A 26,008-nucleotide genomic window follows, 5' to 3' on the forward strand; every position below is an offset into this window, starting at 1 on the left:
CAATGTTGTTTGGAAGAGAATAGCAATTAGCAAAATTTCAAGGTCTTAGGTTAATGGACATAGAGAGTGTTATAACGGGTTTTCTTAAGAGGTGTTCTGTAGTGCATTAAAAAGCAGGAACAATTTAGGAGAGAAGACAGTGGTGAAGTATTTCTATTTTTCTTTGATGTAAAACACCAATGAAAGCCTAATGGAAAACTAGAACGGCACTCGGTTGAGTGAATACCTCCACAAGGCTGAACAGTATACATTTTGTATCCCAATGATAGGCCGGATCTGGATCCAGACCTCAACTAAAATCTAATCCGCTTGTTCTTGTCACCTAATCAACTCAGCCACCTAGTTTTGTCATTACTCGTTTTGAGAGATCTATAACGTTACATATATATATATATATATATATATATATATATATATATATATATATATATATATATATATATATATATATATATACATACACACACACATATATAATCGTGCTATATATCGTTTTTGGACCCATCTCTCAATGGTGAAGAATCACTTTTTTAAATTTCAGTATCTTGATCCAGACCCGGATCTTCACCGAGATCGAATCAATTCGTCTTTGTTACACATCCAACCAGTTCACCAAATTTCATCTGAATTCGTCGACAACTTTTTGAGATATCCTGATCACAAACAGACAAACAGACAGACAGTGGTGAAAACATAACCTCCGTCCACCTTTGGTGGCAGAGGTAAAGGAGACAAATGCTGTGGGCCCTGAAATATCTCTCACTTCTCATTCTAAGGTCAGGTCAGGTATGGGAGCATGTGCCAGAACAGCGCGTCGCTGCGTCCACTTTCCGCCGGTACTCCAGGGGCCTCCGTCTGGCCATCCCCCAGGCAGATGCCAGGCCCATCCCCATCTCCTTGAGATGATGGTCAACCTGCTGCAACCATGAGGCACGTGGTCGGCCCACTGGCCTCCTCCACTCATGAGACTCCCTCGCTGAGAGAATCTGGTGAGCAGGATCAGCGTCAGGAAAACGAGCCACATGTCCATACAGCCGCAGCTGACGCTCACGGACTATGCAGGTAACAAATCTCATCCGAGTCTCTCTCAGCAACCGCTCGTTGGACACAAAATCCGACCAGCGATAGCCAAGGATTCTCCGAAGAGACCTGGTACCAAAGGAATTAAGTCTCCGTCTCAGATCCTTGGTCAAAGTCCAAGTCTCGCACCCATAGAGCAAGACTGGAAGTACCAAGGACCTGAAGACTCGGACTTTCGTCCTCCCGCACAGGTACCGGCAACGCCACACCCCATGATCCAGTGAATCCATGACTCCCCAGGCCCGACCCAGACGTCTATTGACCTCCGGCTCACAACCTGCGGAGACATGAATATCACTGCCAAGGTAAGTGAATCTCTCCACGACCTCAACATCCTCACCACAAACAGACACAGACAGGACAGCAGCATCCAAGATGTCACCGAAAGCCTGGATCTTTGTTTTGACCCAAGAAATCCGTAATCCCAACGGCTCCGACTCCTCATTCAGCACCTCGAGGGCCCCCAAGAGGATGTCTAAAGTCTCCGCAAAGATGACTGCATCATCTGCAAAATCAAGGTCCGAGATCTTGACATTGCCAAACGATGCACCGCAACTTGATCTCTCCGACATCCTCCCAAAAATCCAGTCCATACAAGTGCTGAAAAGTGTGGGGGCAAGTACACACCCCTGACGAACTCCAGTAACAACTGGAAATAAGTCAGAGATGGTACCACCACACTTCACAGCACTCTCAGTACCAGAGTAGAGTTCAGACATCAGATCGATCAGTTTTGGTGGCACCCCACGAAGACCAAGAATCCTCCAGAGGACATCCCGATTCACTGAATCGAACGCTTTACAGAGATCAACATAGGCTGCAAGCAGCCCCTGCCGAAACTCTCGTCTGCGTTCGGTGAGGACACGAATTGCAAGGATACGGTCAATCGTTGACCTCTTTGGTGTAAAGCCTGACTGCTCTGGACGCTGGTGCTCAAGCAGATGGTGGCGAACCCTATCAAGAATTATCCGAGCAAAGACCTTGCCCGGCACTGAGAGCAGCGTCACCCCTCGGTAGTTGTTGCAGTCTTGGCGATCACCCTTCCCTTTCCAGAGAGGGACAACAAGGCCCCTCTTCCAGTCAGTTGGGATGATGCCTGTGTTCCAGGCAGAGCACAAAACTGCATGCAACGACGCGAGTGCAGCATTTCCACCAGCCTTGAGAAGTTCGGCATGGATGCCACAGATCCCTGGAGCTTTGCCCCGTTTCAACTGGTTCACCGCAGCCCGTGTTTCCACAAGCGATGGTGGACCACAGTTGATTCGAGGGTCAGCAACAGGGATTGTAACACCCTTGACGTCCAACTCGACAGCTGGGGGATCAGCCTGGTACAACCGCTCAAAGTAACCAGCCCAGCGGGCCTTCACTTCAGACTCCTCTGTCAAGAGCCTACCACTCTCTGCTCGAACTGCAGTGCTCCGAGGGATGGGCTTGGATGAACGTAATGCGCGAATTCCCCTGTAAGCGGGACGAGAATCACCTGTCCACAGGTGATGCTCTACCCCCTCACAGATTCCTCGCACATAGGCCTCCCTGTCCACCCTCAGTGCACGTACAGTTTTACGCCTCAGCTCCCTGAACAGCTCAGCTCTGCCATTCAGCCTGGCCCTGCGACTCTGGTCAATGGTATCCAGTGTCCCTTGAGAGACAAAATTCTTCTTTGCCCTGCGGTGAACTCCAAGGCATCCACCGGCAACATCAAGGACGGTGGTCTTGAAGGTGCTCCACAACTCTTCAGGACCCCCCAAAGCACCCAGACCCCCCAAGTGTCCACTCAGCCTGTTCGCAAACTCCTCAGCTACTCTCTCATCCCTGAGCTTGGCAACATCCAGCCTAGGCTGGGATGGTACCATTCTCCAGGATTTAAGGTGCAGCTTTAGAGTTGCTACAACAAGCCTGTGGTCAGTATTGAGGAACTGAGCACTCCGGTAGACCCTGCAGTTCTGGATCATCCTCCAACGACCGTCAATGAGGACATGGTCAATCTCCTTTGCCACACCGCCAGCGTTGGAATACCAAGTCCAGCGATGAGCTTGCGGGCGCTGAAACCATGAACCAGCCACCCTAAGTCCATGACTTCTTGCAAAGTCAAGGAACTTAGTGCTATTCTGGTTCATAGTTCCTGACCCATGGGGACCAACACACACCTCATAACCATCCCTATCAGTTCCAGTCGATGCATTGAAATCCCCCAAGACTAGAAGTGTATCTCGTCTGGGGCACTGATCAACCACAGACTCGAGTGTAACATTCTAACATTCTAACAGTAACATATACTTAAAGAGATTACAACCAATTAAAAAAACCTCATAATAATTAATTCGGATAGTTGTTACCGAATGCGACTTAAATCAACCTCCAGCCAATGACTACGTACCCCAAATGAGGTTCAAGCAACAAATGATCAAAATATTTAGACTATTAAAAGCTATCATGATCAATATAATTAATCGTATGAGAGGTGCATCCCAAAGGTCCATGTCATCTATCTCGAGTGAGCAGGTGCACAAGTATATCGGGACCAACTTTTGATTGGTGTCAATCTACAGCTTTGTATTCAGCCTGCGAGCGAAGAACCTGTCTTTACGTATGGGTGTATCTTAGTCCCCCCCCCCCGAAGAGCGAAGAAATTCCCCCAAAATTGGTGCATCTTAGTACGACTTGTAATACCACCTCATACCGGGAGCAGTACTCTGCCATCCATAACTGACAGAGAAAATTGGGTTCCTCCCCCCACCCTGAACGAGGAAATTTTTTTACCTCCTAAAAACCTTCCTGTGCACACCCTGAGTACAACTGCCAGTTTTCAACTCATTCCACCATTGCAGTTCAAGAGTGCATATAAGTCAAACAAGCACCCACAAACACACACTTCGAGAATTACAGCATGATGAGATCATGTCCGTTTTATGTGCATTTTCACAGAAGCCGTTTTGTGGTGCTGGTTTCAAAGCATTAATTTTGCAATTGAGGAACAAAGAGTGATGGTAAAAGTTGATTTCATTTGTGAAACTTTGAAGGAGAAATAAGCTTCAACTCAACAAATTCGGAACAAAGCTGCAGAAAACCACACCATTGATCTTTGTTCCTCAATTGTGCACTTCATGCTTCTCACCTACACTACAATGCAGTTCTTAGGAAATTGCGCACAAAACATACATCATTGCTGCAGCAATGGAAATTCACAGGTTGAAGGCCAAACAAGTACAGCTCATCCAACCAAATGCTAGTCCCGATAGCGAAGGTGGTCACTTTTGGTGTTGTGCATCTGTTGCCTTTTCTTATTCTCCCCATTTATCTAGTTTGATCTCCAATCTTTAAAGACTATAATGACATCTGTAGTCAAAGCAACAGTCAGATTCAGGACCCATAAGCATACCTTCAGGAGCATATGCTTTTCACCAGGTGTAAGGTACATACGACTCTCATAGTGCTCCACACATAGATTCACGATGTCTGCCAGCAGTTCCTCATACCCTGGAATCACCTCCAGCTGCTGCTGCAGACTCTGGAAGGCAAAAGTGACAGGAAATATATATTTTTTTATCATCCTGGGAATCAAAATCTTTGTTATATTATTGGGAGGATTTTCATCATCTCACAAATAGAAATCATCTCAAATTCCATTTATTTTCTTTTGTGTACAATCCCTTCAATATCAACGTTTAATTTCCATCAAGTTTGTTCATTTTTTTTTTACCTTGCCTATTAACTAATAAGAGTTAACTAATAGAAACTGCACATATCCTTTGGCAGAAGAGATAATTTATTTTTAAATTTGCCCATTCGTGAGAAGTATGGCTAATTTTAAAAAAACAAAAACGACGCACAGCTAAAAATGATAATAAAAAAGGACAAGTCTGGAGACGGCGATGGTTCACGAGCAATGTACACGGTTCGCCTTTTTATTTTTTGACCTTTGAGGGGATGCCACGGGCAAACTGGCGGGAATCGGGAAAAACGTAAATGATGAAAGTTGTAGTACTCGAAGAGCACTACTTGCATACCAACTTTCATTCAAAACAGTTGAAAACCTTAGGAGCTCGATGCCCAATTTATTGATTTTTTTGACATTTTCTAAGTTCGTGACCTTGTGACCTTGACCTTGGGACGAAAATGAAAAATCGAGCTCCGTGGGTCTATGCAGGTGCCATTGGGCTAACCAAATACCGAAACCCCTGCCAGATTCGACAAACCCCCTTGGAGGAGATGTAACTTGAAACCGGCTACCCCCTAAAAACATGTTTTTTGGGCGTGGCTCCGTCCATAATGGGCGCAGCACGCCCATTCTCCGGAAAACACAACTAGATCATGATACAAACCTCGCACCCTAATTTTATCAAGATCGGATCAAAACCCACGGAGCTATGCTCGGGACAGACAGACAGACAGACACACACCCATAACGAATATAGTGGTCACTTCCTGACTCGTGAACCAATAAATGTGTGTAAGATAACCAAAAATATAAAATAAAGATGTCCCGATTTTGATATTGTAGAGATATATATATATATATATATATATATATATATATATATATATATATATATATATATATATATATATATATATATATATATTGTTGTGGTTGACCAAATTCGCAAACCACCATTCAGGTCCCTTAGGTGAGATATCTCGGTAAGTATATGTGTAGTTAGGCCCAAACCCGTTGTCTAGAGGGAATAAATGTCATTCATGCGTGCTGCGACTCTTCAGGATAGCCGTTTTTCTTTTACTATCTTTATTTTGGAACAACCGCCATTATTACCACCACCAACCACGTCTCAACAGTCATCACAACATCAACCACCCACCACAACGCCGCTTCACCACAACAGCCACGACCTTTACCGTCACACCTCGCAACCGTCGCATCGCCACCGTTCTTGCGCCGCTTGTGGGTACCGGTATTGGACTCGTGCAGGGCGCGCGCCGAACAGCGTGTACAAAACCACGGACTTTCCGCAGAAAAACGGATCAAAAACGACTCGCGCCCACTTTTGTTCCGTCCAATCGGTGAGCGAGGGGCAATTTGGCCCCGCCTCCAGGGCGTTGGAGGGCGGTCGCCATATGCAAATTCATGGATCAAAAAAAGCATTCACGCCCACTTTTTCTCGGGCCAATGGGGAGCGAGGTGAAAGGTCGAAGGTAGGGGGTCAAAGGCGAAGCCACGGGGCTTATATAAGCGGCTGCGTTCGTCAGAAAAGTGGTGTGCGTTGGAAGGAGTGCAGTTGGGAGTTCGCGGAGTCGGAGTGAAGAGGACGGAGCTGTGAAGAGGCGGCGGCGGCGAAGGCAGACGAGGGGGTGCTCGCGTCGGTGCCGGGAGCTGCACACCAGAGAGGCCAGCAATGCGACCGAGGTGGAGGAGGAGACGCTCGCCGCGGGACCCGAGACAGGGTTATATCCTCCTTTCCCCGAGCATCAGCAACCCCCTCCTGTTTCCCCCCGCGCTGAGATAGTGCGACAAAGGGGGCCCCCTTCCCACCCCCTACCAGACACTGTCCGCGAGGCCCGCGGAGTTGAGGCACCACCGCCGCTCCGCGTCTCATCACCAGACGGGTAGGCCCGACACGGTCTCGGCCCCAGGCCCGCCTACCCCCTCATCCTGGAGGGTGGTTCTCTTTTCTTTTGCTTTGGGAATGTGTGTTGTCGGCGCCGTCTGTGAAGTAAAATTGTATAAGTGTTGCCGTGTGCTCGCGTAATCGGTATTAGATCTGCATTGTCGCATTTGCTTTTTGTCTTCTTCTTTTCTATGTGCTTTTGGTGGAATTGTATATGTGTGCTTTCCGTTCATCGCGAATAAATGTGCTTTATGTTGAACTGTTTTCCCGCTTCGCTTCGTCATTTCTTTCATTGAATCCTCATCTTGCTTCACGTAAAGGGTTGGTAGTGGGCTGAATACGCCCGATAATTAATCGAACCGTCGAGGCCGACGATAACACCGCTCGGTTATCCCGATAGTACGGAACGGGTCGCTTAAGTGGCCCGTGTCCGAAGTCGACCTGCGGCGAGGTGCGATCGCCCGGTCTACCCTCCGTGTGGGTACTTAGGTAGGTCGAATTTGGCGAGCAACCCTATCCCACGCGGGGGCCGATTGGCTCGATCGCGGTGAGACCGAAAGGTCCACCCGTGACTGGTTCCCGGCGTTAGTCCGAGAGGGTCACGACTGGATTGTCCGTCCGGTGGGCGACGTGCCGCGATTCGAGTTACGTGGCCGTCAGCACGCCGGCGGGCGCGAATCCGTAACAATATATATATATATATATATATATATATATATATAGATAGAGATATATATATAGATAGAGATATATATATATATATATATATATATATATATATATATATACACTAGTAGTAATGCCCGGCGTTGCTCGGGCTAGCAATAAAGCCTGGCGTTGCCCGGGCTTTCTTGCAAATTTCCTGAATAGCTGTTAGCGGTTAGGGGTTAGCGGTTAGGGTTAGCTGTTAGGGTTAGGGTTGGGGTTAGCTGTTAGGGTTAGGGTAGCTAACCCTAACCCTACCATTAACCCAAACCCTAACCCTAACCCTAACAGCTTGGCGTAGCGGAGGTAAACAGCGCCCGGGGCAAAGTGGAAATTTGCGTCCCTCGTAGGCCTTAAACTTGAGTGGATTTGAATGGAAAATCCCATAAGGGATATCGATTTATCGATTTTTTCGAATATTGGAAGTGTTATGGAAAAGATTTATAGCCAATGACCTAAGTTGGACCAAAAGCCATCATCGTACCGAATTTGAATGGAATCCGTTGGAGTTTGTGAAAATGCATCAAAACGAATTTTGAGGGGCTTCTTAAGGAAGACAATAATATCATTAGTATATGTGCCAAATCTTGTTTCATTTCATGCAGTAACAAAAATTTGATGGTGGAACAAAGAAAGGGGCGTGCCGAAATATTAATATAGATAGATATATGTATGTGTATATATATATATATATATATATATATATATATATATATATATATATATATATATATATATACATATACATATATATATTGAACAGGGTCATTCAAGAGAGATGCAGTTTAAATTAAATAAATATTAAATTATCTTCACAGTTGACAACATCCCTGTGGTGAATCCAAACACACAGCAACCTGGTACACACACACTCATGGGTTGTATTTGATTATAGCATTTATTCAAAGACAATGAAAAACTATTGCGTTGATGATCATACAAACTTTAAGACATTCATACCAACAAATGGTACATGCTGCTTCTTTGCTTGATGCTCAGCATTTAAAAGGATAAGAGCATGGACAATCCCCATTGGTTAGCATCCATGGGGAGAAGGAAATCCCCTCCTTAGGAAATGCCCAGCTGAGTGTGGTGAGTAAAACAGCACCATTTTTGTGGTCCCTGGTACTCAGAGTGCCACAGAGGTGATGGCACTTTCCCCAAGCTCAGCGGCTGTGTTTGTCTCGTCTAAGTCCTGTGTTTTGTCTCGTGTATTCATCAGTGAGATGTATGTGTGGCAGCTCCACCTCTAGCCTTAGATCTTGTATTAAAATCAATAAATAAATAAATAACTTAGTGATTTAAGGTTGGCTGAGCTCGTCTCCTCTTTGTGTGCAATGCTCATCTTTATAAAACCACATTTTTTAGAATATCAAGATCTTTATTGATAAAAGTAGTTATCAGAGGTTGAGGTTCAAAAAAAAAAGTAAAAGGATATGAACGACAGCACGAGAGCAGCAACTGTACATCGAAAATTCAAAAATCGAAAACGAGTGAATCCTTCTTGAAGAAAAACTTACAAACAAATCCTATTTGAACCTTGAAAATTAAGCAATTCAATCCACAGCCACTGTCAAATGAAATAATTTCTGATTTTGAGAGAGATGAGAGAATAAATGGGGAAATTAATGAGAATAATGACCACAGTCAAGAACTAAGCTTTTTAGACAGGTTGGTGGTCTCTCTGTCTTCTCCCAATCCACCCCCCACCCCTCCCCCCCAATCTCACCCATCCTTTCTGGTCTTGCACACTCTGCTCCTTCCATGCTGATTTCCGAAGGCTCAATCAAGTTCAGTACCATGCTTGCCAGGGACACCAGACGATCTTTGAGACCAAATGACGACCTGCCTGGTGACGGAAAACATCCTAATGATGGATGCAGATCCAGTGAAGCGCTGGTGCATAGGACCAGGAACTGTCGTGGGGTGGCAGACTTCGGATACAGTGACGTTTGACACGTGGGTTTGATCCTGATGCACTGGTGCTCCGCCTCCTTCAGTGGCTTCTTGTACTTGAGGCCCATAATTCTGTGTGGGTCAGGCCAGAGATAGATGCCAGTGTTCTGAGAGAGAGAGGGAGTGAGTTCCTTACCCCCATTCACCAAAGGGAATAGGGGGGGTGGTGGGGTGAAGGGGTGGCCCAACGTCACCTTGCGGTGACACTGGGGTGGGCCTGATGGTCCAGCTGATTTCTGAAGCCAGGAAAGTCACAGTATGCGAGCAACATTTCTTGACCTTTAACTTTTTTGTTGTCCTTTAAGAAAATTGATGCATGTCTGTGGCTGGCTCACGATGTGAGCATCCATGATTGAAATCCCACATACTCTGTCGATTTCTCCATTTCCTTGCAATGTCCTTGTAATTCATGTGAAGCTACACTGATGGCTTCTTATGTTCTTGTCCTACAAGTCATACTTGCACAAGCAATAGCTATAGCGTCATTTTAGAAGTAGGTAGAGACAATATTAATCATATTGAAAAATGGATGGATACACTGCTTCCTTGACCAAACTTGTTTCCATCTTAAGTTATCCACACAGCAAAAAAAAAACATGACAACAATTAAACTAGAACGGGCACTCGGTGGAGCGCATACCTTCGCCGCCGCAACTTTTTTCCGGGCACATTTGAAAAACGTCATTTTAAAACGTCCATGACGTCACAACCGTCAGTCCGATTGACGTCAAATTTGGTGTGTAACCTCCTTGAAGGCAGTCCAACAAAATGGAATGATAAACACTGAAAAATTAAAAAGTTGAAAAATGACGTCATTTTGACGCACTTCCGGGGACGTCACGTCCAATCGGGGACTACCATTCTGAAAGCTCGTAGTTCACTGAACGTTTTAACGTTGGTTTCATGTCAATAGCTCTATTAGATCTGAAGCTATGCCTACAAGTATATTTTGACCTTGAGTGTGACCTTGACCTTGACTACAGAGTTAATTGGCAAAACCTGTACATCAATAAACAGATATTTTGGTACTGATCCTAATGCCTGGATTTGGGAGACTTTGCTTTATAAATTATATAGATATTTGAATGTAAAATATCAGGACATTTTAGCCACAATTGAAAAACGTCATGTTCAAACGTCAATGACGTCATAACGGTCAGTCCGATCAAAGTCAAATTTGGTGTGTGACGTCCTTAAGGTAAGTCCTACAAAACTGTATGATCAAAACTGATGAGATCGAAAATTGAAAATTTACGTCATCTTGTGACGTCATTTAGACGCACTTCCGATGACGTTACATCAAATCCGACACTACATATCCGAAAGGTATCTCGTCATGGAACAATATGGCGGTGGTTGCATGTCGATAGCTGTGTTATGAAGGAAGTTATGCTCAAGAGTGTTTTTGACCTTTTCATGACCTTGACCTTTGACCCGATCGCTCCCAAAATCTAATCAAATCGTCCTTGGATACTCACGAATCATCCCACCAAATTTCATGCAATTCGGTTTAATACTTTCTGAGTTATGCAAATAACAAACAAACACACATATTCACAAATAAATAAATACACAGCGACCAAAACATAACCTTTCGCAGAATGCGAAAAAAACGGTGCCAATACAATTTAATTAACCTTTATTTTTCTCTTCAAGTGACATTCTTTGGTACACATTTACTTCGCATGATGCTCGATCACGGTGGAAAGTTTCAGATGGATATCTTTCATGTCATTTATTTAAATCAGGTTTGAACACATGCTCCAGATGTCGGCTTCTACCCTGCAGGCACACTGGATTCGATGGGAAAAATTGTTTCATACGCTGACATGTTCAGCTGCAGTGATTGAATTGATTTTGTCAGTTATTGCTGTTTTGAGATCATCTATGGATCGTGGCCTTCCTCAGTATATGTTGTCCTTCAGCATCTAACCGTGAACTTGATTTGAGTCTTCTTGAAGAATTTCATTCTTAGGTAGATTTCGACTGAGAACGATTTTTCTTTAGTTGTCCACTGCATGTTGAAAAGATGTGGCTATCTCGACTAGATCTAAATGTGCTGACGATGCATGAACTCCACCTTGCGTGTCTTCAAAAAGTAAAATGATATTAGTAATGGAGGAAGTTATTAGAGGTATAAGGTCGGTACTGGTTTTTTGTGGTCACCTTGTAGTATGCATTCAGAGAGGACATCATGGAGGAGAGAAATGAAAGTGCATTTCTGGCCAAAACAAGAAAGTGTTAGAAGCTTGATACACAAATCTTTCAAACAAACAAGCAAAGAAAGTATAGTTCCAGCATCACAAAAGCAATATTGAAAGAATTGATGCACGTTCAACAACCTCAGATTTATCACGAGTAGCCTTAAAGCTAATGTTGCATGCTCAGAGGTCACGACTACCCACAGATTGCAGTCAGATGACCATGCCCATGCAAGAAGGCTGAAACAACACCCCAAGTCAGGGAGATGCTTGTAGTCTGGATCCCAAGCAGTTGGAGTAAACAGGCCAGTTAACAAAATAGGGAAGTAGGTCTGATTGTGCTACAATGTTGGTGAGAGAAAACAAACACACTTCCACCTTAACAATATGCAGTACATATAATCATTCACAAATAATATTTTGCACACTTTAGCCAAATTATCTGAACCCAATTCACCAAAACACGTCGGCACGATCTCTTGATTTCTGAAGCCAGGGCAGTAACAGTATGTGAGTATTTCAAGATGTTGTATTGACCATGAGATGATCAACTTGACAGAATAGTGAGCAGTAGAGGCAGTTGAAACTCTAATTTATAACGAAGCAGGGAATGGTTGACTGGACATTTTGGAGAGCAGTAGAGTTGCAACTAATTTATAATGAAAGCAATTGTGCAACAGAGGACAAAAAAGTAGCAGAAGCAGTTCTGTTTAGTACAGTAATTGTAAGGAATGGTGCTTTGTTGAGTGTCTGCTCGAAAAGTGTACTGGTTGATGACATCAGCCTCGCCACATCGGGCAATCACTCCGACTTGCTGTAGCGAGTCACAAGCACAATGAATGACTCAAAGGGGTGGAAAAAGCTTTATCAGAATGGTATGCTCAAAGCAAAGGTGGTCCAAATGGCCAAATTTAATCACCGTGCTAAATGATGGGCCAAAGATGATCAACGCCAAGTCTAAGAGTTTCAAAGAGAAAACAGGCCCAAGCACAACTCAATGTAATGCAATCCCGGAGAAGCAACTTCATGAACGTTTTTCTCCTTCATTTTCTTCGTCCCTCCGTCGACGTCCCCTCTCTCCCTTCAGGCTCTCGGTCGTCGAAGTATATGCCTAAATCAACCAGACTCACCTCCTAAACAGGTGATCACAAAGCTGGCCATAACTCCAAGGCCCCAGACTTCTCAGATACAATTCCACTTGCCTGGATCCTTGCCCTGCCACTAAGCCGTGCTATTGTCCAACGATGATGGATGCTTCTGACACAGTGAATTGCTATTTATGTTTATTATGATTGTCAACTTTGTTGACACTTCTCTACTCTTTACTTAACATTGCAAAAACACAATCGATTCGACGAAAAAGCAATAATAATCATCCCATAAAAACAACCGTTGCATCAGGAACCATTCCACTCAAGGGAATTACATCACCATAAATACAGAAATTCTTATAGCACAACAATGTGTTATAAGAAGTAAAAGCAGCTCAAGAATATTGGAATAAATAGGTCAAAAACCTGTTTCTTGTGTACAACTGAGCATATTTTAAAGTTATATTTTTGCAATTCCCACTCTCTCTATGAGAATAGTTCCTAAGATTTCAAAGAATCAAATGTTGATATTCACCTGGGTAATGCGATTGTGGTTTGCCAGGAACATTGAAAGGTTTTGCGACTCCTGAATGGATTGAGGGTCAGACATCTTCCGCAGAAACTGTGCAGCCCTGTACATGCAATAAGCAAGTTTGAATAATAAAATGGCACATCATATCATTCACAATTATCTATTGCAACACAAATGTATCACAATACAAATGCACACCTTTCACCACACCAGCCTCAACAAATCTCGCTGTATCAGTTATTGTGACTGCCCGAAGAGACAGAGTTCCCCCCAACAACCCTGGATGTTTATAAGCCCCCAACCGACTGTAACCTGGCTGGAGGCTTGTATTTTGGGTTCTGTCAGTCCATCCGTCCATCCAGAGTCTCTACTTGAAAATGAACGGACGCATTTCTTTCATGTTCAGCACATGTATCCCATAACATCTCGGCATGAGGCGTGTAAAAACATTTTAAGATCAGAGCCAAAATTCATGGGCCACATGGCTTTATCTCCGAAATTTGGCAACTTTTTGCCAAATTTTACAGGAGAGCATGGTACAGGATTGCATACGCTTTCAGAAACCAAGATTTATGTTCTGTATATACACTTTACCATGACTACCAACAAACTTGGTGTTGGCTTAATGGTTAAGGTTTTAGTGTCCTGAGTTCGAGCCCCTGTCTGGCAGTTGAAATAACACCATGTTGGTTAACTCAGCCTGTCATCCTTCCGAGGTTGGCAAAATGAGCCCCAGCTTACTGGGTAATAAGCTATTTGAGTATCCTGTGTCAGAGTGGCAAACCTGTCCAGGACTGTACTCCTTATCCAAACTGCCTTGGCAGTCTTTTGGGTCATTCCATGTCAAATCATCAAAGAATCTGCCGTCATCACTCAGATTTTTGTAAAACTTTGGGAACCAATTGGGACCCATGAAAAACGGCAAGAACTCAAATATTTTTGCTAACAGCCTCTTAATTAGTGAGATACAGACTAACGAACTTTGGACTAATTAGCACGACGTCGCGAATTCAAATGGCCATATCTCTAAAAGTATAACACCTAGAGAGCTGGTTTTGGTGTCATTTTAAAGGTATTTTCATGCCCTATGAATTTGTCTGGGCAACATTTTCCTACCTCCAACCACAAAAAAGTTATCACAAAATATAAACTTCAATCGTGAATCCCCAAAAACTGTATCCTTCAAATTTCCTCAAATTCATCCCAGAGGTACCTTATGATGTCAAGAAGCTTCCACATAAATTTTGTGATGGGCACTCCAATAGTTTCTGAGATATGAGCAATAATGTACATGTACGTATGGCATATAGGTTCGAAAATCAGCATTTGTAATGTATTATACAATCAATAAGTGAGTTCAAGTACACAGTGTTCAATAACCTGACTTAGGCGTTCAATTTCCTCTTCAATGCAGCAACAGCAGCACTTGTTTCTTCCCCTCAGGCCCAGTTGAAAATGAAAGTATATGATACTTCAAAGCAATTGATGGTCGTTCCCTGTGTTCCCTGTCATGGCTAGGTTAGAATGATCGCATAATACATTACAAATGCTGATTTTCGAACCTATATGCCATACGTACATGTACATTATTGCTCATATCTCAGAAACTATTGGAGTGCCCATCACAAAACTTATTGGAAGCTTCTTGACATCATAAGGTACCTCTGGGATGAATTTGAGGAAATTTGAAGGATACATTTTTTGGGGATTCACGATTGAAGTTTATATTTTGTGATAACTTTTTTGTGGTTGGAGGTAGGAAAATGTTGCCAGACAAATTCATAGGGCATGAAAATACCTTTAAAATGACACCAAAACCAGCTCTCTAGGTGTTATACTTTTAGAGATATGGCCATTTGAATTTGCGACGTCATGCTAATTAGTCCAAAGTTCGTTAGTCTGTATCTCACTAATTAAGAGGCTGTTAGCAAAAATATTTGAGTTCTTGTCGTTTTTCATGGGTCCCGATTGGTTCCCAAAGTTTTACAAAAATCTGAGAAATGACGGCAGATTCTTCAATGATTTGACATGGAATGACCCTTTTGTGCCTCATGGTGTGAAAGGAATTGTTATTTTCACCACCAACATGAAATTGGAATTATTTATTTACAGACACTTTATGCTCTCCACTACAGATAGACCACTTTGGATTATTTATATACACTTTATGACCTCCACTACAAACACAACTTTGAATTATTTATGTATTTGCACAAACTTTACCATCACCGCTGGACATACTACCTTTAATTATTTATTTATTTAAATATACTCTACTATCTGCATGATCAATACATCACTGAATTGTATATTTACATGCACTACTAACACACAACTTTGAATTATTTATTTGCATAAACTTTACCATCTCAGCTGCCAACATACCACGTTGAATTATGCATGTATTTATTTATCTACACTTTACCATCTCCACTATCCACATACATATATATCACATTAAATCATTTTGAGTTCTCCAAACCTTTAATTGAGCAAACAATCACTCGACGTTTCGATCAGCAATATGGAGCAACTGTACATCAACTGACCTTTCTCAAGAGTAAATAAAAACTCCAAATCCCCCTGACAACAATGTGAAAAGGGGGCTTGGGCAGAGCTGGACCCAGCAATCAACGCCGTTCTGGAACCAGACGCGTGACCTTCAAATTTCTTTTTGGTGCATTAAATCAACCGAACCGTAAAACCAAATCAAACCCAACGTTTTATTCATGTGATGTTATTCCCAACCGCAAGTCTTTGAGATGTGTGTATATATATATATATATATATATATATATATATATATATATATATATATATATATATATATATATATATATAAATACATATTAGTTAGTTATTTATTTAATTATCTATTTCAATGCAAAATCTACACATTTTCAAAGTGTGGTCAGGGGCTGTGTCCTCAATGAAGACTTGCATCCTTGTTGGTTCAAAAATGTTAATCCCAACTGGTCAATCAAGCCAGGCAAGCTATTTCAGTCAAAATATATGATATGACAAACCATCTATTACAAAGCAGCAAACCAAAGAACATGAAACACCTCTTGTAGGCAGAGTAATCATTCTTGACACTGCACTTCATGTTCTTGAGTTCATCAAGGACAGCAAACATGTTGATGAAGCGACCGAGTGTGAGCAAATATGCTTCAGACACAAAGTCCTTTCGTCGCTCAGCATGGCACAGTCGTTTCACTTCACCACAAAACCGCTCGATCGCCTTACGCTGCATAGCACACACCATACAGCGCCATAAACATTCAGCAGTATAAACACATTTTTGATGAATATCGTTTTAATGCAATTGGTTCCAGCTCATGACTAGAGTCAATGCGAGTAGGGGTCTTTGAGTGGCCCAACCAAGGCCTGTTCTGTAGTTTACTGGATACTCATGAAAAACTGCCACTCGTCTTCGACAGGTCCAGACCAAGTGCTGCTTTATTCCTTTTACTTATGACAAATACAACTACTTCTATGATCCTGCATTGAACTTCCTTGTATCATCTTCGGCGATTTTAATATCAACAAGTGGAGAAGTCCGACTCCTCATGAACTACCTACCCCAGCTTTGAGCTTGAAGCTTTTGCAATATAATCAATGACCTTACCCAGCTTGTTTGTTCAATGGAGATATCGATGCAATTAAGTGGAACTCAAATGATCTTGTATCCTTTAACAAGTTCAAGACAGTCCATACAATTATCACCACAATGTAAACTCAATTTGTTCCTCTTTTTGCAATGAATAGCTACAATCTAGAGGAATATAGTAGCATGCATATGTTTGCTTGGGGTCGAGATCTCATCTTACTTTTCTTGTAAACGTCATATTTAATACTAGAACGGCACTCAGTACAACGCATACCTCCGCCAGGTTGAACCGTTTATGTTTTGAAGTCTACCAATAAGCCAGGTGTGCATCTGGACCTTAACCAAAGTCTAATCAGCTTGCTATTCTCACCTACCAAACTCGTCCACCAAGTTTTGTCCAATTCCGTCCACAACCGTTTGAGATATCGTGTTGTATATCGTTTTTGGCCATATATCTCAAAGGTGAAGAATCACTTTAACAAATTCTAGTATCAGGATGCAGATCCGGATCTTCACCAAAATCTAATTAATTCGTCCTTGTCGCACACCCAACCTGTCCATAAAGTTTCGTCTGAATCCGTCCATAACTTTGAGATATCCTGCTCACAGACAAAAGGGGTGGAAACATGACCTGCCTCCCTCACCTGAAATTTGCAAACTTTGTCTTATCAGAGGCATCTCCTCTGTTTCCCTTTTCCACCATCACTTTCATGGTTATTGTTCTGCTCAACTTGCTGCTTTGGTTCCTTTCTCAGCAACCTTCGACCAGTCAGGTTTTTCACATTCAATTTATTCGTACCACAACCATGCTTCATGCTTCCTTTTTTATTCAGACCACAAGGTTATGGAACTCCCTTCCTCATTTCGTTTTCCCTTCCCCTTTTAATCCTCAGAAATTCAAATTGAACATCAACAAAGTTCTTACTTAATTCTCCATTTTCTTCGATTACATGAGTTCTTGTACTGTGGGCTTTGACCTTCCCCTGCATATACCGAGATTCTATTAACTCTACTTGCAGCTATCCCATTAACTTTCCCAGATATCATCATGGTCCCCACCCTTAAAAGCAGTAGATGAAACTTTCTAAAATAAAACTTGGAATATACAGCTATACCAAATAGCCATCACAGAAAGCATATGCATCTACAAATGCAGCAACTTCTGTCCAGCATATATGTCCCAACAGAAACGATGTTCAACTCTCCAGGGTGATCAATTGTTCCTCCTCATTTCACTGCAAAACATCAATGCTGGTATTACACATCGATGGAAAACCTTGCCACCCACCTCTCCACACCCTACAGACAATTAAGCAGTTTACTTTTATGGCTTTTGTTGATCTTCCAAATGCAACCATCCTGATCTGTACATCTCATGTCTTCAAAGTGAGCCACATCCATTTTTATGAGTTGGCTAAAGAAAATATAATTACTGGTTTATAACCTCAGCACTGAAGGTGGCTGGAGGTTGTAACCCGTTCACCCCTGCTTGTTTAGCTGTGAGTAGGATATTTCAAAATGTTATGGACGAATTCAGTCGAAACTTGGTGGATAGGTTTGGTGTGTGATGACGAAGAATTGATTTCATTTTGGTAAAGTTCTGGATCCTAGAATATTTAATCTCTGTTTGCGATTCATCACCAGAAAGAGATGGGGCCAAATACGATACATAGCATGATATTTCAAAAAGTTGTGGACGCGTTATGGCAAAACTTGGTGGATGAGTTGTGTAGGTGATAAGAACAAAACGGATTCGATTTTGGTTCAGGTCCAGAAGCAGAACCGGCCTATCAGTGGGATACAAAATGTGAACTGTTCGGCCTGCTGGATGTATGCGCTCCACCGAGTTCAATTTTTCAATAATCCATTTTAATCTCATCCTTTTTTGCATAGCGATTGAACACGTTGTTTTTGTCAAATTAATTTCAGTCCTATCTTCTGACTCCCAAATTTCACTCTTCCATCATGGTATTCAGTTTTTCAGCATTCTTTGACATCAACACAGATTCACCTGCAAATCATAGGTAACTTAGTCTCTTCAAGGAACTTTGCAATTTCGCTGTTGGAACACTCCCTCCCAAGGCACATGATGAACAATTTTGGAGAGATTGAAATCACCTTGCCAATTTCGATCTTGATCTTGATCTGTTTTCAATTTCAAGGTTGCTGTACACTTTGTACAAATGGTAATAGATCTGCAGTTGATGTTTCAGTGATGTCGAGCTTGTACGACAGCATTTATATCCCCGCTCCCAAAAGTTTCCCCCCCCCCCCCCCACACAATCAGCAAATGGCAAGCACCAGGATAATTTAGATTCTCTTGATTTTTTTTGCAGAAGCTGATCTTTTGTTTCATGGTTGTCCATTGTTGAGTAAAACGTGTGTTTACTCCCTTGGTTGGTTGTAAGTGCGTCATTATTTGCCGATTTGTCTGGTAAATATAAAGCTTCTCAGACTGTTGTTTCGGGAATCAAAATAATGACATTTCATACCAAGGATATGGCCACGACAGAAAGCTTCACTCGCCAAGACATAACTTGTTAAATTCATGGTGATACAGAAGGAAAATGTGCAAGAAATAAATCACTACATCGATGATTCTTCCGATAAATTATTTTGCAATACATTATTTGGGGAAGTGGTTTTTCATTCACTGGAGTTGTTAACACAGGATCCACTGCAATCAGTACACTTCAGAAGGAAGGTTTCCATGCTTGGATCAAAAAAGTTGGTAGATCGCTGGCCAAAATGCATTGATGAGGAGGGAGATTATACAAAATGTGATTTGAATAAAGTTTGTCAAATGGCACTATGTCCATGGAGGTGGGATGATAGGACTCTTGGGATAAGCCGAGCCATCACATGCACAGCAGTTTGTGAAAGTAGATTTGCCAGGTCTTCCATTTAGACCATGGTGTTGCAACCAATGTGACTATCATGGGCAGTGAATGGCCATAATTTTGAGTGAGAATGATCTATTATATCAATCCATTGTTGTACAGTTTATAATTCTCAAACAAAATTAAAAAAAAATGTTTGTAGCATGTCGGTATTGAGATGGGGGAAACAAAGGACTATGAAAAAAAATATAACAAAAAGAGGTAAGTTGAGCTAACTATTCAAAGCACTGCACAAAATCAAATCTTGTGGAGGCATTTCACGAGTACTATGGAATTCTGACAGAGCGACGAATCCATTTTAAAACAAAACATGGCACTAGCTACCAGATCCCTGTTGACACTACTCTAAGGTTTTCCCTGCGTTCCTTAATCAACCCCCACCTCTGTTACATGGCAGCACTTTGGGATCTTCCACCTTTTCAATTGATTTTATTTGTGGGTCAGAAGCTAGCATACAGATCAGTTGATTAGTAATTTCTGTATCATGATACAAGGTCACATTATCTTCTTAGAAAAATGAAGAAGCGGTGTGGAATCACCAGCTTCAGTGACGTAATGGTTAGAGTGTTCGTTCTCAGTCTGGGAGGTCGGCGGTTCCAACCCTGGCCGGAGACTTTAAAAACGGTCCATACAGCTTCCTTGTTCGATGCTCAGCATTTAAAAAGGATAGAGCATGGACAAACAACCCGAAGTTGGTAATAATAGCGCAGGCTTTGATGGGCTCAATAACCTCCTCCTGCATCTAAGCCCCTTGTTCGGGAAGTCGTATTATTATTATTATTATTATTATTATTATTATAAAATAGTGGCACCATATTTTGGAAGATGTTTTTGTGAAGAAAGGTACAAGGAATCACTAAATACTTGCTTTTCAGGCATATATGTGTCTGCGATATTTTGAAAGACTATTAATTTTGATAAACGATTATAATTTGGTTGGTTTAAAAACAAAAAGATCCACAACTCCCCAGGCCACTGCTTCTCAGATTATGAATCACCTGGAATGATAAGTAGCTGAATGGCTAGCATAAGCCATGAGCTTCATTTGATCACTTTGGGGCATAATACATTATAACTGGTACAAGTGTGACAAGTTATTTAGTGTCTGTGAGAAATGCACTAGTGGAGGAGGACAACAATTGGTTCATCAATGTTGTAAACAAAAAAAGGCAAAAATCTACCACTACTTTAATGGCCTTAATTATTCCAAATATTTCACAAATGGCCTGATGTTCGACTGAAGGGTGAAGGAATTTGTAATTTGTTCAAGGTGCTGGCAATAGCTCGCCTTCTCTCTATGAAAACAAACACGCTGTGATTATCGATGTCCATCAAGGAATGCTATCAGATGGAATACCCAACTTGTCCATTCGAGAGACGACGCACTTTGTGAGGAAACTGCCAGTGAATCACAAGTCTGACACTATTGGGATAGAACCGAGACTAGACAGATCAAAGTTAAGTTTGCTACCTCTGTGCCATTATGTCAAACAGATCATGGTCAAACACACTTCACCTCTTCCACTCAAGTAATTTACTTGAGTTTGCATGACGCGGGAACGGACAACATCTGACGACTTAGACGAAGTGACGACTTAGAGATGACGACTTACAGACTTTATTCAAAGTCTGGAAGTTGATTTAACATTAGATAAATTCGGGACTTTTTGACGCTGCCGACTTATGCCTAGTCTACTGTGTGTGTGTGTGTGTGTGTGTGTGTGTGTGTGTGTGTGTGTGTGTGTGTGTGTGTGTGTGTGTGTGTGTGTGTGTGTGTGTGTGTGTGTGTGTGTGTGTGTGTGTGTGTGTGTGTGTGTGTGTGTGTGTGTGTGTGTGTGTGTGTGTGTGTGTGTGTGTGTGTGTGTATATATATATATATATATATATATATATATATATATATATATATATATATATATATATATATATATATATATATATATATATATATATATATATATATATATATATATATATGTCTCCAGGTAAGAATAATATACTTTCTGTGTGTGTCTAGGCTTTGATTTTTATCCTTTCCTCTCTCAATTTGCCTTTTCTTTTTTTTATCTGTTAGCTTCTCTTCTTCTCCGTCTCCATCCTAATTTCTTTCATTCGCTCCATTTCTTCTATCTCATCTCTTCTTATTTTGTGTAATTTCACTTGTGATGAAAAGAAACTGTCTTGTACATAGCTAATGTATCATTGCCTTACTCTCTTTCCAGCCCCTCTCCTGCCTCCTACTCCGTGATCGATACAGCGGTCGAACTACAATGAAGAAAGCAGCTCGCTTGCTAAAATGGCCGCCGTACTGCTCCGTTGCGTACTTCACCGAATTGAACATGAGTGCGCATGAGTGGGCTATCTTGCTCTGCTTTACGATCTTTGGTTTCAACTGTGAAGAGAAGACTTCGAGGTGCAGGTTTGACAGGTCGAGTGGCAGGAAGAAAGCCATTGCTAAGATGGAAAAATAAGAAAAAGTGGCTTGCCTGGGCCATGAAGCACTGCCAGTGGACTACTGAAAACTGGAAGAAGGTCTTATGGACCGATGAATCAAAATTTGAAATCTTTGGTTCATCATGCAGGGTTTTTGTACACCGTCGAGTAGGCGAAAGGATGGTTCCTCAGTGTGTGACACCGACTGTCAAATATGGAGGAGGAAGCGTGATGATCTGGGGCTCTTTTGCTGGATCCAGAGTCGGCAACTTGCACAGAGTGACTGGCACCCTGAACCAAAAGGGCTACCACAGCATTTTGCAGCACCATGAAATACCCTCTGGTCTATGCCTAGTTGTTAAGGGGTTCATCCTACAGCAAGATAACGACTCAAAACATCCCTCCAGGCTATGTCAGAACTACCTTAGAAGAAAAGAACAAGACGGTAGGCTTCAAATCATGGAATGGCCAGCACAGTCTGCAGACTTAAACCCCATCGAACTGGTTTGGGATGAACTGGACAGAAGGGTGAAAGCAAAGCAACCTACAAGTGCAACACATTTGTGGGAACTTCTATAACAGTGTTGGGAAGAACTTTCCGTGCAATATTTGATTTCCATTGTAGAAAGAATGCCATATTTGATTTCCATTGTCAAAAGAATACCACGAGTATGTTCGGCTGTTTTATCTGCAAAACGTGGCTGCTTTGATGAGTCAAAATTTTTAATCAAATTGTGTTCAACAAAACGATTCCATGATTTCTTTTTTATCTGCAATTGTTTATTTGTTTTATGCTTTAATTTCAGAGTACATTGAAACATTAAACTGCTTAAATTTCAGTAAAAACTAGTAAAATGGGGGCGTTCTAAAACTCTTGACCGGGGTATATGTATACATATATTTGTTTATATTTGATCACTTTCTGAAACACAATAAAGTTATATTTCAGATGTCATTATTCCTTAAACATAAAGGTGTTATTTTTATGATGCATATGCTAGATTTCAAATTTTAAAACTCTGTACTTACTGAGGTTTTTACTTTCTCAATGGAAGCGCTTAGTATCTCTCCTTAGACTCTAAGGCTTGGAGAGATACAACTCGAGTAATCTGTACACGTTTTCTCAATCTCCTCCCCCCCCCGCCTAAGCACTCAGATGGGTGGGTATTTGTGTGCAGTGCTGCTTATGTGCAAAGTCAACACATATATAACTAGAGTGCTCAGAGAACACCTTACCCTGTGCAGTCTTGAGAAACAAGGACATGGGCAGGGTCTACAAGCGGAAAATTTGATTAGTCGTGAGGACATAAAATGGCATAAAATTTTGTCCAAGTTCTGCGAAACATAAGTTTTTGTAAAGTGGCAAAAAGGTGATTTGTGTTCTGCAGTGTTCAAGTGTATAATTAAATTGAAATAAAATAAGTATTTTAAAGGTCATTAAAAAAAATTCAGAGGTTTACCACCATTGAAGCAGCATCTTTTACACCACCCGATTCAACACGTTACATTAGTTCTTCATGCCCATTGTTTGTGTCCTTTATTACATCCTTTAAAACAGTAAGTTTCCTGTTTGGAATGATTTTCAATTTTGTTGGATTGTCAGACAGACAGACAAAGTTTTTTAAAAGTTCAGTTCTCTCTGCGCATCTGCGATCAGGACAAATTCAGAGCCAAAGTTCTGATAAACTACAGGTTCATTCTCAGATTAATGTTCTGATTAGTGTTCAAAATATAACATTCAACTGAAGTCAAGTTGTTTCTTTATCCCAAACTGACGTCTGTCGACAGACAAAGTGAACCGAGGGCTTAACCCCGCATGGATAATAACCTGATGGTAGATTTGATAAAGTTCACTCTGCCATAAGTTGTATTAGTGATTATTTTATCCACGGCAAAGTACTGCAATTACAAAAAAGCAGAACAAATATGACCCTCTACTGGATAAAATAGGATGTAAAACCAGGGTCATATACACAATAAAAGGTTTAAATAAATGACAATCTTACCTGGAAGTACATGAACTTCATCAACTTGGTGACCTCTGGTTCCAGCACCTCTACAGTCTTCTCATAGATCTCCACACGATTTGGTTGCTCATTGCATTTCACCTAAAGATGGAAGATTTCTTCATTTTTAAACATGACACCTATCCATAACCCATTACTTCCATTATAATTTAAGTGTTTAAATGTTAATTACATTGGTGCCAATCCCAAAGACATCCAATCAATACGATTGGAAACACCAAATAAACAAACCTTGCATGACTATACAAATCACAATTTTGGAAGAATATATAACCTGAGTGCAACAGCCCAAACCAAGACTTATGACAATCATCTAGTCACATTGATAAGATGATCCATCAATGTCAAATGATTATTTTCCGAGCACAAGTTGAATCAAGAAAAGTATTCAGCAGCATTCCCAGGTTTCGGACCGCATTGTGCTGCAATGCTTCCTGCTTTCTTTTCTTTAAATGGATATCTGTCGAAATTCCACAACCCCGATAAAATATACAGTAATACATTTATGTTATTGTTGTGGCATATTTCTGTTTGGATACCTTGCCGGAATTTTTTTCCGATAAAATATACAGTAATACATTTATGTTATTGTTGTGGCATATTCCTGTTTGGATACCTTGACGGTTTATTTTTTTTTTTGTCTCGTCATCAAAATGTTGCCAGAGTGAGAAAGGAAACCTCTGTAAAAAGTGTGCATCTCTGATTAGTATTCAAGATTGTTGCTCGCTGTTCAGTATAAAACAGTAAGAATAGTAGACATTGGCAGAAAGGCATTTATCACTTTTCCAGTCAAATAGCAAGGGCCATTGGTGTTTAACCGTAATCCCACAAACACATTCAAAGACCTAATCTTACCAACTGTGGTCTTTTCGGACCCCAACTCAAAACCATTCAATTTCAAAAAATCTGTCAAAGTTTCACATCAATGAGGAAACATATTTTGATTGGATGATGTTTTAATGATGAAGTAAATAAATATAAGCATAAAAAAACATAAATAAATAAATAAAAACATGCTTGCTCGATACAAATGCCATGTGAAGTAATCATACATGCCAAATTAATGAACGAAAACAACTGGGGTCTTTTTGGACCCCAGAAAGGATTTGCTTGTAATCTGTGCAGCAAGGTGGGATCTTAAAACATCATATATATTTATTACTGGCACATACAGGTAAACAAACTAACAAAACATGAAATGCATTGTAAACTAATATAGAAACAAGCCGGTAGGCGGACATGGGTAGTCGATCAAGTCGAATTTAGTTGTTTTTCAGCCGTTACTAGCCAACAAAAGCGTCCATAGTAACGGTTCTTTCTCACACATAAATAGGACATACGATGAACCTACCATACCAGTTTCATGTATATCTGACTCATAGTCTCTGAGATATAACGAACTTAATTTTTTTTATTTTTTTCAACCAGGGTTCATTCAAAGTCTATCTTCTCCGACAGTTTTCATGGGAGCGAGCTGAATTTTTTATCAAGGAGGCTGAATGTGTTGCCCACAAATGATCAAGGTTTGATTTTTTAATTTCGATTTTTTTTTTTTTTGAAAAATTCAAAGGCCTGTTGCTAGGCGACCGAGGGGTCCATAGCAACGGTTCTCAAACGCACACAATTAGGTCATGATATGAACTTACCACCAGAGTTTCATCAAAATCGGGCTACGATTAACGGAGTACTGGCTTTTACAGACAAACAGACAGACAGACAGACATAACGACGGAAAACCTGACAATAAGGGTAGATAGATCGACTACCCAATAACACATCAAAATGTAGGCCTGGGGTCCAAAAGACCTCTGTTGGTAGGATTAGGGGAATTTAAAATAAAATATCAAATGCTACTTTTGCGTGAACTTATTTTAAATCGGTACATCTTCACAAATTTTGGGCACAAATC

At 41.3% G+C, this 26,008-nt stretch overlaps 1 protein-coding gene across 5 annotated transcripts in view; it reads right to left on the reverse strand.

Moving 5' to 3' along the window:
* The window catches only part of LOC147016142 (cytoplasmic FMR1-interacting protein 2), a 123,954-nt gene that overhangs the window by 63,835 nt on the left and 34,111 nt on the right, over positions 1–26,008 (reverse strand). For all 5 annotated transcript variants that reach the window (XR_015050024.1, XM_085848886.1, XM_085848887.1 and 2 more), the window contains exons 5-8: positions 24,079–24,180; positions 16,195–16,376; positions 13,133–13,229; positions 4,460–4,588 (exon numbers count right to left, since the gene is read on the reverse strand). Coding sequence is in view for 4 of the 5 variants with exons in the window: in XM_085848886.1 (XP_085705012.1) it covers positions 4,460–4,588; positions 13,133–13,229; positions 16,195–16,376; positions 24,079–24,180 (510 nt within the window). In the remaining variant the exon portion in view is untranslated. The remainder of the gene's footprint in view (positions 1–4,459; positions 4,589–13,132; positions 13,230–16,194; positions 16,377–24,078; positions 24,181–26,008) is intronic.

Source organism: Eptatretus burgeri, chromosome 12 (assembly GCF_056783735.1).
Source record: "Eptatretus burgeri isolate ZD-2024b chromosome 12, Ebu_testis_v1, whole genome shotgun sequence".
Classification (NCBI taxonomy): domain Eukaryota; kingdom Metazoa; phylum Chordata; class Myxini; order Myxiniformes; family Myxinidae; genus Eptatretus; species Eptatretus burgeri.